General features: G+C 47.6%; 2 protein-coding genes across 4 annotated transcripts in view; one reads left to right on the forward strand and one right to left on the reverse strand.

Moving 5' to 3' along the window:
• CRY1 (cryptochrome circadian regulator 1) overlaps nt 1–1,392 on the reverse strand; it is a 37,947-nt gene extending 36,555 nt beyond the window's left edge. The window contains exon 1 of the mRNA XM_030444701.1: nt 1,163–1,392. Within this exon, the coding sequence (XP_030300561.1) occupies nt 1,163–1,320 (158 nt within the window). The 5' untranslated portion in view covers nt 1,321–1,392. The remainder of the gene's footprint in view (nt 1–1,162) is intronic.
• A 1,203-nt stretch (nt 1,393–2,595) lies between these two features.
• MTERF2 (mitochondrial transcription termination factor 2) lies at nt 2,596–12,559 on the forward strand. Of its 3 annotated transcripts, XM_030466729.1 has the most exons (3): nt 2,596–2,672; nt 6,273–6,424; nt 10,567–12,559. In XM_030466729.1, exon 3 carries the CDS (start codon nt 10,581–10,583, stop codon nt 11,772–11,774), a length of 1,194 nt encoding a protein of 397 aa, XP_030322589.1. In that variant the 5' UTR covers nt 2,596–2,672; nt 6,273–6,424; nt 10,567–10,580; the 3' UTR covers nt 11,775–12,559. The 3 variants fall into 3 exon arrangements, with proteins under 3 accessions (XP_030322589.1, XP_030322596.1, XP_030322602.1); XM_030466736.1 differs by lacking the exons at nt 2,596–2,672; nt 6,273–6,424 and adding an exon at nt 6,691–6,712; XM_030466742.1 differs by lacking the exons at nt 2,596–2,672; nt 6,273–6,424 and adding an exon at nt 6,722–6,828.
• The last annotated feature ends 942 nt before the right edge of the window (nt 12,560–13,501 follow it).

The raw sequence follows: 13,501 nt of genomic DNA on the forward strand, positions 1-13,501 counted from the left end.
AAAAAAAGCCCAAACAAAACAAAACCCAACCACTTTCCAAAGGTAAATTACCTTGCTGGCAAAATATTTACTGATCTGGGATACAAATTATTAAATCTTAATTAAATAATCCTTGAAGACAAGCAAGCTGAATTGAAACCCAAAGTATCTCAACTTTGCCATTCTTCTTTGACACAGTGTCAGACCAAGTTTCATTGTGCTTATTCCATAATTAGGCAACTCTTCGCAACACCATAGTGTGGGCAGGGTAACTTAATGAGCATTTCAAGTTCCTGACATTGGGTAGAGAGGTGATACAAGAACTCTGCTGCATTATCAACCCTTTTAAAAGGGCAACAACTTTCAGATCCTTAGTGATGCTTTAAATATTCTAGCAAGATAAGCATGCAGAGAAGTACCATGAGCCTCTGCCTTATTACGGCACACAGTGACGATACAAGTGTCAGTCACAACGCCACAGTAAAACTAATTTTTGTATTAGGTAGGACTACACCCGGCTTGAAGGCGCAGGAACATATCTGCAGGCTCCGCAAAGGGACACCATGTACCCTTTCCTGCAGGAAAAACATCCCGAGAAATTACTTTTGAACCAATCGAGCAGTTTAACAGGGGGCTGCCTTCTTTCCTCTCCTTCCCCCAGGATGGGGTCACCCTGTGCCGCCGCGGGGTTTCTGGCTGCCCAGAGGTGCAGCAAGCCCTCAGAGCTGCTCCTCCCGGGGTTCTCAGCCGCCGCAGACCCCGCTCCAAGTCTCAACGTGGGTGGGCACCGCGCCCGTACTGGGGAACTGAACCACCGACCGCGGCAGCGGTGATTCCGCGGCACTCCCGCCACCCGCCCGCCCACCTAAGCTTCCCTTCCACTTCCTCAGCAAACCACGGACCGCCCGGGCCCGTACTCCGCCACAGGCTTCCCCCGCTTCTTCCCCCTTCCTCCCGGCCGCGGCAGCCGCAGCCCGGGGCGGCGCAAGGGGTGGCTATGTAACACCGCCGGCGGAGCGCCGGGGAGGGAGGGAGGGCAGGCGGGCAGTCGAAGGAAGCCGGCGCTGGCAGCGGCCCAATCGGGCTCCGAGGGGAGGGTATGGCGGGGAGGCAGCGTGACCGCATACATAACGCGGGGATTAGGGCCCCCGCCGGCCGCCCCCCGCCACCGCCCCGCACTCACCGCCACCTGTTGATGCCCACGTTGGAGGAACCGGCGAACCATGGGTCCAGGATGTAGACGCAGCGGACCGTGTCGGCGCCTTGGATGCACTCCCGCAGGGCCGGGTTGTCGTGGAGCCGCAGCCCCTTGCGGAACCAGTGCACGGCGTTCACCCCCATGCCGCAGCCGCCGTCGGGCCGGGCCGGGGGCGCGGGCGCTCAGCGGGAACCGCCGCCGCCCGCAGGGCCGCTCATGGCCCGGCGCCGATGTTCGGCGCCCGAGCGAGCAAGGGCCGCCGCCCCGGGTGGAGAGGCGGCGGGGCTGGGGGGAAGGAAGAGGGAAGGGAGTTGAGCGGCGCGGAGTCCACCTGGAGCGGCTCTAAGACCCGGCGGAGACGACGGGGGCGGCCGCCGGGCGGGGACGCATCACCCCGCGGAGCCCCCACGCCGGGGGGAAAAGCGGAGGCGAAAGGACGGAGCGCGGGATCCGGGGGGGGGTCGGTGCGGAGCTTCCCTCTCCTCTTGCCCGCGGGAAGCAGCGGCCGTCGGTGACCGGCCGCGCGCGCGCGCCTCGTGCCAGCCCGCGGCCGCCGCCTCGCCGCTCGCCCTGTGACTCTGCGCCGGGCACCGGGGCGCCGCCGGGAGCCCCGCCCCGCCCCTCGCCGCCGATTGGCCGGGCCCCGGCCCACGTGACCGCCGGCCCTCACGTTTCTGAAGTGTGTTTACTACCGGCGGCGGGGGGTGTTGGGATTGAACAGGGAAGGGAGCAAGGGACCGGGAATCGAACGGGGAAGGGAGCGGGAGAGGTGTGCGAGCTCAGCAGCCAAACCCTCGCGCGGGGGATTGGGGGTGGGGGGGTAGGGAGTGAGGGGTGCTGAGAGGTGACAGTCACCGGTGGGAAGGGGCACCGGGGGCGGAGACCACGGCTCCTCCCCCTCAAACCCCCTCTCCCGGGCGACGGGACCCGGATGAGCACGGGGCTCCGAGGAGGCTCGTGGCGCCGGGTCCTGTCAGGAGGGGCGCACGCGCTGGTGCCGTGGGGGTTTTGAGAGCGTGCGGCAGCCCGCGCGCGCCCGCTGACCCTGTTATATATCCAGCCTGGAGCTGCGCATGCGCAGCGGCACCGATCCGCTCAGTGACACCGACACCCCCGACACCCCCTCCCAGCACACACGGACACCAACGCACACCTAGTGCCACACGCCCCCCACCGCCACCTCCTCTCGCCCCAGCAGAACCGGAGGCAGCGGGGGTGGGAGGGCTCCGACCTCAGCCGCGGGCACGGCCCGGCACGGCCGATCCCACCGCACCCCGTCCCGCGGGGCAGAGGCGGGCCGGTTATGTAACGTGTGCGTAGGGAGCCCAACCCTCCCCCCCCCCCTCCCGCCCCCCTCTTTCGCCTCCAGCCCGGGCGCGCCGGGGCGTACCTACTGCCCAAACCCCGCTTTGGTCCTTGGGTTTCCCTCTCTGCCCACCAAGCCCGAGGAGGGAGGGAGAAAGGGAGGGAGGGCGCCTCCTCTCTCGTGGTTAAGGTGCGTACTGCTGCTGACAAAAAAGGGAGGTGGTTTTGCCCGCCGCAGCCCTGAGACGGTGGAAAAAGCGAGAACAGAACCGCTGAGCAAGAGGTAGATCTGGCTCGGGCTCCCACACTCCTGCTGCGGGAGATGCTGAAAGGAGAACGCGTTTTCGAGCGGGTACTAAGCAGCAAAATGAGCTAAAATGGTCTCTCTCGCACTGTTGGAAAAGCCATTATTAGCAAATGGTTGTCTATTTGATGTCTCTTCTTTTAATTACAGAGCTCTAAGCAGCGTCTTTGTGCTACCGACACGGCAGGCTTCCCCATACCTTCTCTGTGCTGGCCACCGGGCATGGCCAACTTTGAATGAGGCTTGACACAGATAGGACTCAGCAGAGCAATTTTGAGACCTAACAGAGCAGCTCTAGGTGCAGATCTGAAAACAAACCTCCACCTCTGGTCTGTAGCTCAAATATACAACTTCCAGAGTATTCATAAGCAAGGGGGTAGCAACAGCAAGAGAGGTCTCATTAAACATAATGGCTCTCAAGTAAAATGTGGAGGACTCACATCATCAATCCTGACCTTTCCTGACTTCTGGAACTCCAGAGCAGGACAGTACTTTAAATCTAAAAATTGTAGTTGCTTTGTCTATTAAAATGCTCTTCCTGTTAAGATATACAGACTTTGTAAAGTCAACAAAAAGTCACATGCCCCATGTTTCCCTTGACTCTCTTCTTTCCTTACGTTGAATGACTTCATTAAAAAATGTCATTATGATCAAAGCATGCTAGCAGCAGAAGCCCCAGCCTTGATAAGAATCCTTGTCTACCTGGTTTTATACACAATTTCTTTCTATAAGGTGTGGAGCCCCACCTTTTCTAAAGCATTGACTTGAACAATAGCATGAATTACTCCAAATTTTTCAATTATTACTATGTCATGCATGGAACATTCCATAGCTCCATTATATTCCACATATTCTGGTCCAAGAAAAACAGAGAGGATCCTGTCATATACCCTTGCTGCAACACAACCCTGAAGATGAAGGGTGATGGTAAAGTTTGGCATTACTTTCTCAGTTAATATAAAGTACATTTCTCATTGCTTGTTTTTTCTTTTTATTCTTAAGAGAAAAAGAAATCTCAGCAATGAGATTTAATGACCACTCTACGTCAAACTCCTTTTAACTGTGTACTTTTTTGAGCACATTGAAGAAGGTAGATTCCTTGGGTTTTTTTCAAGGAAATTCCCCTCACAATCTAGTTTTTACTTCAAACTTTTAAAGTGCTTTTTTTGTACTCTTTTTTTTTTGTGTTTTTTTTTTTTTTGTACTCCTTATATTTCCTGCTAGCTCCTGGCAAGGCTGTGACACTGAAGATGGCCCTGAATAAGGTCCAGTGTCCAGATTTGCTCTCATGGGAATACTGAGGTGGAAGCAGTCCTGCCTCACTTGTGCTTACAGTTTCATAACCAAATTGTAACCATGTAAACCATCAATCCCTAAGCTGTTTGTTGCTACAGGCTAAATAACAACTGTATTATATCATTAGCATATCATTATGTCAAAACACCACTAGGCTTTAGCCCTGCCTTCCATGCTAGATGGTGCATTCATGATTTAGAAGTGTAAGAAAGATCAAGAATATATTAATTAAAATGTCAAATCTCAAGGGAAGAAATTCTCCAAGTTAGTAGAAAAAGAAAATAGAATCACGCTTAATCCAGGAACTGGTACAAGGATACCTCACTTCTGTGTTCTCTTGTGAATAACTTCTTTAAAGAACGTTAATAATTTAGCCCAGACCAGGATGGCAGAAATGGAGAGTGGGGTGCAGTTAGAAGGCAAAAAAAGATAACATGAAGGTACAAAATGACAAAAAGGAAACATGAAGCAGCAATTATACAACACATTGTGTATTACAAACTAGAAGTGTTTTTCAGGTACGTGTTTTAACCTTGTTGTCTGTGGTTTACATTCACAAGCACTGTTAAAACTGGCTTTGAACCAGCAATTAGGTAGGAGACCAAGCCTGAACTGAGTTCATAGAGCAGTTTCTTTCTATTGCACTTCTCTTTCTCACTAGATCTTGTTTCATAGGTCTATGGCAGAGTATCAAAAATTTAGCTGACTAAAGAAGTGTTCCTATAGACAACAGCAGTGATTTTCACTCTCTGAAGGATGTGATCGTGCAGACCCAGAGTTAGCTTTAAAAATCCTAACATGCCTAGAAATATCCTTCTAGTTGAAAAATCAGCTTCTACTGATTTGTTACCCTAAGCTGAGAAGAGAAACAAAGTAGAAACAGCTGGGGGGGGAAAAAAAAAAAAAAAAAAAAAAAAAGGTAGAAGGCGATTCTAACCCCTGGAGCTTTTTTAACTTCTGAGACACCAGCAAAACACTAAATCAAACTACTACATATCTGATTTCTTTTATTCTGTATCACAGAATCATAGAATTGGCTGGGTTGGAAGGGACCTCAGAGATCATCAAGTCCAACCCTTGCTCCACTACTGCTGCAGTTACCAGACCATGGCACTGAGTGCCACATCCAGTCTCTTTTTAAATATCTCCAGACACGGAGAATCCACTGCTTCCCTGGGCAGCCCATTCCAATGTCTGATCACTCTCTCTGTAAAGAAATTCTTTCTAATATCCAACCTAAACCTCCCCTGGCACAACTTGAGACCATGCCCTCTTGTCTTGCTGAGAGTTGCCTGGGAGAAGAGACCAACCCCCCCCTGGCTACACCCTCCTTTCAGGGAGTTGTAGAGAGTGATGAGGTCTCCTCTGAGCCGCCTCTTCTTCAAGCTGAACAGCCCCAGCTCCCTCAGCCTCTCCTCATAGGGTCTGTGCTGGATCCCTTCACAGCCTCCTTGCTCTTCATTCTCTGGACCTGCTCCAGGACCTCGATATCCTTCCTGAATGGAGGGGCCCAGAACTGGACACAGTACTCGAGGTGTGGCCTCACCAGGGCTGGGTACAGGGGCAGAATCCCTTCCTTGGACCTGCTAGCCACACTGTTCCTGATACAGGCCAGGATGCCATTGGCCTTCTTGGCCACCTGGGCACACTGCTGGCTCATGTTCAGCTTCCTGTCAATCCAGACTCCCAGGTCCCAAGTAATAACTGCAGTAATCATATGGAAGAAAATATACTGATGGAAACCAAACCAGCCATCATCACATCGGTGTTGTCTCATGCAAATTTGACCCCGAGGAAATTTTTCAGGATACTGCTTTCAAAAAGAGTAGCAGTGTCTGAGGTTATTTGACAGGCTGGGTGTCAGGCGCCGTGGGGCTTTGGCTACTGGGTGGCTGTGATGCTGTGCAGGGCACAAGGCATACACAGCCGTTTCGGTTCAGTTTTGGATAAATAAATGCAAAAGACAATTTTTGTTCACCAAATCAGTAGCAAAATTTGCTTCCCATCAGAACACAGGCACTCAAGTAGCCTAAGTTTAAAGCGTTCACTTATTTGGTATCATAATACTTCAAAATGATTGATTTTTCAAATTATTTTTGTTTCTTTAATTTTTTTTTTTTTTTTTTTAATTTACCACACTAAATCTCTCTTGAAAGCTGCCGCACTCCAACCCCCTTATGCCATTTCCAGGCAGCACAAGCTCTGTTTCCACAAGTGGAAGAACACGAGGTGAGTTTGCATCACGAAAAGCCCCGTGCAAGCCCATGCGCCACCCCGACCGACAGCGGCGTGCACCGGGACACGAACCATTGGATTTATGCCTCCGGGATGACAAAACCCAGGTCTGCAAACCCAGAGTTAATGACTATTCGCTAACACCACTCCCTCCCCTCCGCGGCCGCCGTGTGGTACATCCCCCGTCCCGTTTCCCTCCCGGCCGGCACCGGTGGTAGGGCCCAAGGCCCGTGGCGCAACGCTCGGCGGCGGCGAGGCCCAGGTCAGGAGCGGGGAGGGGGCGTAGGGGCGGCCGCTGCCTCGGCGGCTCAGATCGCTTCACGCTAGGCGCGGAACCGGCGGTACCGGCGCCTTCCGGCGGCGGCGGCGACCCGGCCGAGCACCGTGCCGGTGGGGTAAGCCGGGGCGCGGCCCTTCAGCCGGGCTGCCCGGCGTTCGTTGGCCTCCCGTGTGGTGACGGGCCGATGCGGCCGTGTCGTGTCGGCGACAGCCTAAAGATATCCGGGGCGAGGTGCGGAAGGAGAAGCCGCGTGTTTGCGCAGGGGTTGAGCGGCGGGGGAAGGAAACCTTCGGACGCCGGTCCCCCCGCGGTAGGCGGCCGCCAGCGGCCGTCTCGCCGGGTGGCTGCGGCAGCAAAGGCGGGGAGCGGCCGCTGACCCCCGGCTGGCTGCGGGAAACCTCCCCGCCACCCCTCGGGGAGTCCCACGGGAGAGGGAATGTCCCGCTCCTGGATACAAGGAACAGCTTGTGGCCCCTGGCAGCACCTGGGCGGTAGAACAGGCAGTGAGGCTCCAACCATGGAGGTTTTCCAGACCTCCAGACCTGACCGGCCAAAGCAAACCAGTCTTACCTCATAGCAGACCCTACTGCGAGCTCTTGAGGTCCCTTCCCACCTGTATTATCCGAGAACCCTTTCTTTTTTCTTTTATTTTTTTCTAGAAAGCTTTATGCTGGTCTAGCATGTTTTTGGAATCCTCCTTTACCTCGTTTCCACTACTGATGCAAAAATGGGATTCAGTTTGTAGGTGCAGAAGTGCGAGTGCTGAATCTACCATGCATTTATCCACACATCCTTCTACCCATCACTACCCCTGCTTTCTTCATGAGCTATTCAAATCCTGTCTGCACTGCAGTCCTCTAAGTAGACACCTACTCTTCCTGGTTAATTCAGAGTTCAATCTAGGCACTTATTTGTTTCATGTAATTCTCTACAGCCTACTAAGACCTCGCTACAATTTGCTGTAATGAGAATGGTAGTGACCAGCATACAGTAGTAGTCATTTTGTTGCTATTTTGTGAAAAATTCAACATGAGCAAGAGGTGTTCATTTTAAAGAATTTGAGATTTGAGTCTCAAAATGCATATTCAGAAATTAAAAAATGTTTAATGAAGTGAGGGATGAATCAGCTGGTTGATCCTAGCGACCATTTCCTACAGAAGATATACAGAGGAGTCTCAGTAAATAGTGACACTTATAACACCTATTTACTTGACACTTATAACACCTATTTACTCTGTAGATGCAGGTCACTGTGAGAATGCTAGCAAGCAGGAACACTGTTAACTTCCAGGTAGACATTAGTTCATTTCCTTATTGCTGTTACAACACCAGGTGATAAGAGGTTGCTGCTGGCAGTGAGAGCAAATGTGTTACCTAAGTTGGCCAGTTTTTTGTTTTTTTTTTTTTTTTCCTAATCTCTTATTTGATTTACAATCCTCACAGAAGTATATGTAGTGGGGTCCTGCATATTAGAACAGTCTGGCAGGAGCTTTAAAAGAAATCTGAACTCTTGGAATAGGTTACATACCTTGGAAATGTGATACTGTCATCTCAGGACTCTGAAATACAACAAATAAGTCCCCATTACCATCTCAGTTTCTAAAGAACATCACGACATCAAAATCCATTAATCTTATTTTGCATGTTATATTTTGCTTAGTGCTTTACAAGGGCTCCTGTGTACCCCACGCAAATGTGGATTAAAAAATGAAGTTTTCCTTCCTTTTACAGTATTCTGTTTCTGCATGGATGATCCTCATGAAAAAGAAAAAAAAATTGGCTATAATGTCAGACATTTTCACAAAACATAAAGCTTCTTTTAAGTGAACGTAATTTCCATGTCAGATTGTGGAAGAGCACAATTTACTATATCAGAATTATTAAGAGCTCTATAATAGATAAAATGACTGTATTTTAAATTACTGCATTACTCAGAAGGCAATTTTGTTTAACAGCAGGATTACACATTGAAGTAAAAGTCATGGTTAGTTATTTTTCACGTTTGTACTTTACAAGTATCATCTGACATCCCAAACACTTTAACAGTATTATGCTAGCAGTTTCCAGCTGAGCTGAAGCATTAATGAAGAAAGATGTTACCCTCCAGAGATTCACTTACTCAGACTGGACCCACTAATGCAGTAGCAGTACTCAGACACGGGTGGTTGTGTCACTCCTTGTGGAGGAGAGGCTTCAGTTTGCAGTCCCTGTGAAACAGTCACTTTTTCTGGACACAGAAAGGTCAGCACACTAAAAATCTGACTTACCTACACCTGCAGTGCTTGGGCAGGTGGGAAAAATCTTTTCCAGTGGCAGAGCTTGCTGGATGGCACTTCTCAAGTCCCAATTTTTATGAAGAATACATCATTAGACTTCAGGTTATGACTCAAGTAGCTTCATTAGGCAATCAGAATTGTCTCAGAGATTTGAAATAATACTAAAACACAAGTTACAGACAAACAGCTCCTGTTAATAGCATAAGCTTGCATATAGGAAATTTGTGTCTTCCTCTGTTAGTTTATGAGGCAGAAGCATAACAAGGCTCCAGATTTTGGATCTGAAAGACATCAACTTAAAAGCAAGGGTACAGTTTCTTAAGATGAAGTATTTTAACCCTGGAAAATATTTAACCTTGCCTGGTAACTAGATAGACTCCATCACTTAAGCTTTCTAAAGAAACCACCTATTTATTTGAAAAGGTGGGCTATAAAAAAGGTTCTAGGGGTCTTGTGTAGCTATTCCTGCAATAGGCTTCATGGTCTGTTATGTAGGAAACTTGACTGCATGATCATAGTTTCCCCCCCTCAAAAAAAAAAAATTAATATTCACATAGGAACTTTTAGAAGTATAGTAATTTTTTTTTTATTATGTTCAATCTGAGCAGCTTTAAGCATGTTACCACCAGCAGCAGTTTGTGAGCTTTATTTTACAGAGCAACAATTCTCCCTTTCACACCAAAAGGTTGCCACAAAACCACCACCTAGGAAGTTAAAGACAGACTTGATGGTACCTCTGATTGCTGCAGCTCCTTTGGCTTCAGCAGAGCAGGCAGCAGCACACCTGCTGGTGGTGGTACCTGGACGTCAGGTTGTGCACAGGTGGGGAAGGGGGTTACCCACAACCACCCCGTGTCTGCTGTGTGGTCTCTCTGCCTGCTGGGGGTGGCAGCAATGACAGAAGTGACCAGGAGAAATCAGGCAGCAGTGAAAGGGCAGCGGTAGCAAAGTCGGTACTGGAAGAGACAAGTGGAGGCCTGAAGACATTTCAGTGTACTTCCTTCCCTCTGCAAAACAGCAGTGTGCTGCTTCACTTGGGCTCACATCGAGCTTCAGAGCCCAATTAACAGACTCAGCTTGTGAAAAACACATACATAAAGGTTGTAATGATTCTTTTCTCTAACTATAAGGAGAATGATCCCACAATGCAGTTAAGCCGTGAACTGCTACTGAAGAACCACTGAAGGAGGGGTGGTGGTGGTGGTCTTTGATGCATGAAGGAAAAAGTCACACTCCAAACAGCGCTTGAGAAGTTAAGCAAATACATTCAGATGAGTAAAGAAAGATATTTAAGCTGTTTAGAATTACTGTCAAATTAAATTACATTAAACATTAATACAGTACGAGTGAGCTGTAATGTAATTAAAAATGTCAGCTGCAGGAAAAAGGCTGACAGTTTGCTTCTTGTATGACTGCTAGCATTTATATGGACAGAACACTGCCCCCACACAACATCTGCCACTTCCACCTGTCATTGCTCCAGTGAGGCATCCATCAGAACATTAACCTTTCCAAAGTCTCTTTTTTTCCTCTTGCTTTAGCATGAGAGCTGAATTTTGTGCTAATAATAAAAAATGAAATATACCATTGAGAGGAATTTCTTCTGCTAGCTTAGTCCAGAAATCAATGTCTCTGGGAACATTAGGAGGTGTAACTTGTGTAACATTCTCTTACAGTTGTTCTCTTTCCATAGGGCTGAATTCCACAATGTTGAGAGGAGTGGCTCACAGTGCCAAAGGTACATTTGTTCTTCTGTTGACAAGATCTCAGCACTGCAACCTGGGACTGAACTGTTCATCAGCAGGGACTGAAGCAGCAAACAGAAGCTTTCTGGGACATTCCAGTTACACAACTGATAGGAAATCAGGAGAGGAAAACCAAAAAACCATTCAGAGTCTCTACGAACTCTCAGTCGACGTCAAGAAAGTACGGAGACTGAAGGAATGGGTCCTTCTCCAGGACGTAGCCTATGTTAAAGAAATTGCTGCTATCTTACAGGAAATGGGAGCAGATGAGACCTCTGTAGCCAGCATTTTAGAACGCTGCCCAGAGGCGATTCTCCGTACACCTGCAGAGATCAACTCTCAAAGAACTCTGTGGCAATTAGTATGCCAGAATGAAAAACAGATGATTAAATTAATAGAGCAATTTCCAGAGTCTTTTTTTACTACTAAATACCATGAGAACCAGAAGGCAAATATACTGTTTTTTCAAGAGCTGGGACTTAAGAATAATATAATCACCAGGTTCTTGACTAGCGCACCCAATATTTTCTACAACCCTGCTGAGAAAAACAAAGATGTGATAGAGACATTACAAAGAAGTTACTTAAGTTTAGGAGGTTCTGATGCAAATATGAAGATCTGGATAATGAAACTGTTGAGCCAAAATCCATTTATTTTACTAAACACCTCCACTGCAATCCAGGAGAACTTGGAATTTCTCCAGAAGAATGATTTCACAGACCAGGAAGTTCTACAGCTGCTGTCCAAACTTAAAGGTTTTATTTTTCAGCTTACTCCTACTACAATGCAGAAGAGTATGGTTTTTTCCAAAAATGCCTTTAAGTGCAATGACCAAGAATTGAAACAGCTCGTGCTGAAATGCCCAGCCCTTCTCTACTATTCTGTTCCAATTTTGGAAGAAAGACTTCAGGGCCTCCTGAAGGAAGGAATTTCCATAGCACAGATTAGGGAGACACCAATGGTGCTGGAATTGACAACACAAATTGTTCAGTACAGAATTAAAAAACTCTCTGCTTTGGGATATGATATAAAGAGTGGAACGCTAGAAAGCTTGAATGGCACTAAGAAAGATTTTGAAGTCAATTATGGCAAAATACAGTCAAAGAAGGAGAGACCCATTTTTAATCCTGTTGCCCCTCTAAACATTGAAGATTAGTTTGAATGCTGTCCTTTTAATTTACAGAAAGTCACCAAAGAGGGAAGACACGTTGCTTCTTTGAGAAGAGCCAAATCAAAAATCATCTTAACCAGATTGTAGTTGGACACTGTACTGTGTCCTGGAGTGGGTCTTGGATACAATTCAGTTATACAGTTGTAGCTTTCTAATGCTTTCAAATAATTTCACAGAATCTGGTTATGATATGCATTTCCTTGTTATCCCAAGGTGTTCCCCCTGTTTTGGGTTTTTTTTGGTTTGTTGTTTTGTTTGTTTGTCTGTTACATTTCCTTACCTAACAGAACATTAAATACTTTGAATTTTAAGCTCTGTCACTGCCCAGTCCCCCCTGTGGTGGTGACAAGTGCAACTGTTATCTGAGAAAGAGGAAAGGAGCCTGATTTTTCCAGCAGTGTTCATCAATTGCTGGTTTACTGATTTGTGGAGAGTCTTTGGAGTTCTGCTCCTTATTGCTGAGATAAGTAGCGCTGGTTCCCAGACCCAGAACTGCAGCAGACTTTACTTTTTAGAGAGGAGAAGCGAGATGGAGCAGTCTGAGAGCAGGGGCAGGACTTAACATTTTTACTCAGCTACAGTGAAGCCCTAGTATGTTTATGTACAGAAGAAACAAGACAACCTACTTTACATTCCTGAGACTTCAAAACTTACTTCTTTTGCAAAAGGTCTCAAATGATTGTAGGAGAAAGTAAGGCTTTTGTATTAGGTGTAACAAAACCTTAGTCTGTAAAACACAGATGATTAAAAATGACTACCAGATCTGCAAACAGCTGCCACAGTGTCTTATATTTAGAAACTCTAAAGCGGTGGATCACACTGCTTCTCGGGTATCACTGTACGGTAATCATTGACAACTGCTGGCTTTCAAAATAGTAACTGACTGTTTAAGTTCTCTGGGGATTTTACTTCATTTATGGGCTGTGAATGTTAATATAGAATAATAGCATCAGTGATGACCGTCTCGATAGCATTAGGATCATCACTGATGATATTTCTCAGGCTTTCCTAAGCAACTATTCCACACATTTGCTCTTCACGACAGGAGAAAAGAGAAAAAAGTTTGTTGCCTCCCCTCTCCCCCCCCGAGCCATTCTTCAAGGTCATTTTTAACAGATATTTTGGCAGCAAGTCCAAGGTTGGTTCCTTTTCTTAAAGAAAAGTTTCAAATTGCTGGGGAAAGCTGGTATTGTATTACTTGCTTAGCGAGTGGGCTGCGAGACGATGATTTTATATATAGCCAGACACATTATCCCTGGCAAGCTTGGAAAGGGCTGGAAACATCTGGTTAGAGCAATGCTAAGACCTCAACAGCTGAAGGTCTCAAACTCACCACCGTGCAGGCAAGTGTGGATGTGCCAGCAGCTTGCAGAGGGAGACGTGGCTCCTGTAAAGAGATGTGTGACAGGGGTGAGAATTCAAGAAGGGGTTGTTATCAGCACCAAGATAAAAGTCAGGCTACTAAGCCAGTTCTTTGCTGACTCTTCAAAACACATTGTTTTCAGAGAGGAATCTGGGAAGACAGCCATAATAAAAACTCACAGGAAGTTGCCTTTGTCACTTTCTGACCGTCCTTCGGTGCTCATCTATTAAACAAACCACAGTATTATATGAATTCAAGAGCATCCTTCCCCTCAGACACAAGGGGGCATTTCAGCTCTCTGAAGCAATTCCTAATACAATCTCTCACACTGAACCACAGAACCGATCCG

This window comes from Calypte anna, chromosome 1, assembly GCF_003957555.1.
Source record: "Calypte anna isolate BGI_N300 chromosome 1, bCalAnn1_v1.p, whole genome shotgun sequence".
In the NCBI taxonomy this organism is placed as follows: Eukaryota; Metazoa; Chordata; class Aves; order Apodiformes; family Trochilidae; genus Calypte; species Calypte anna.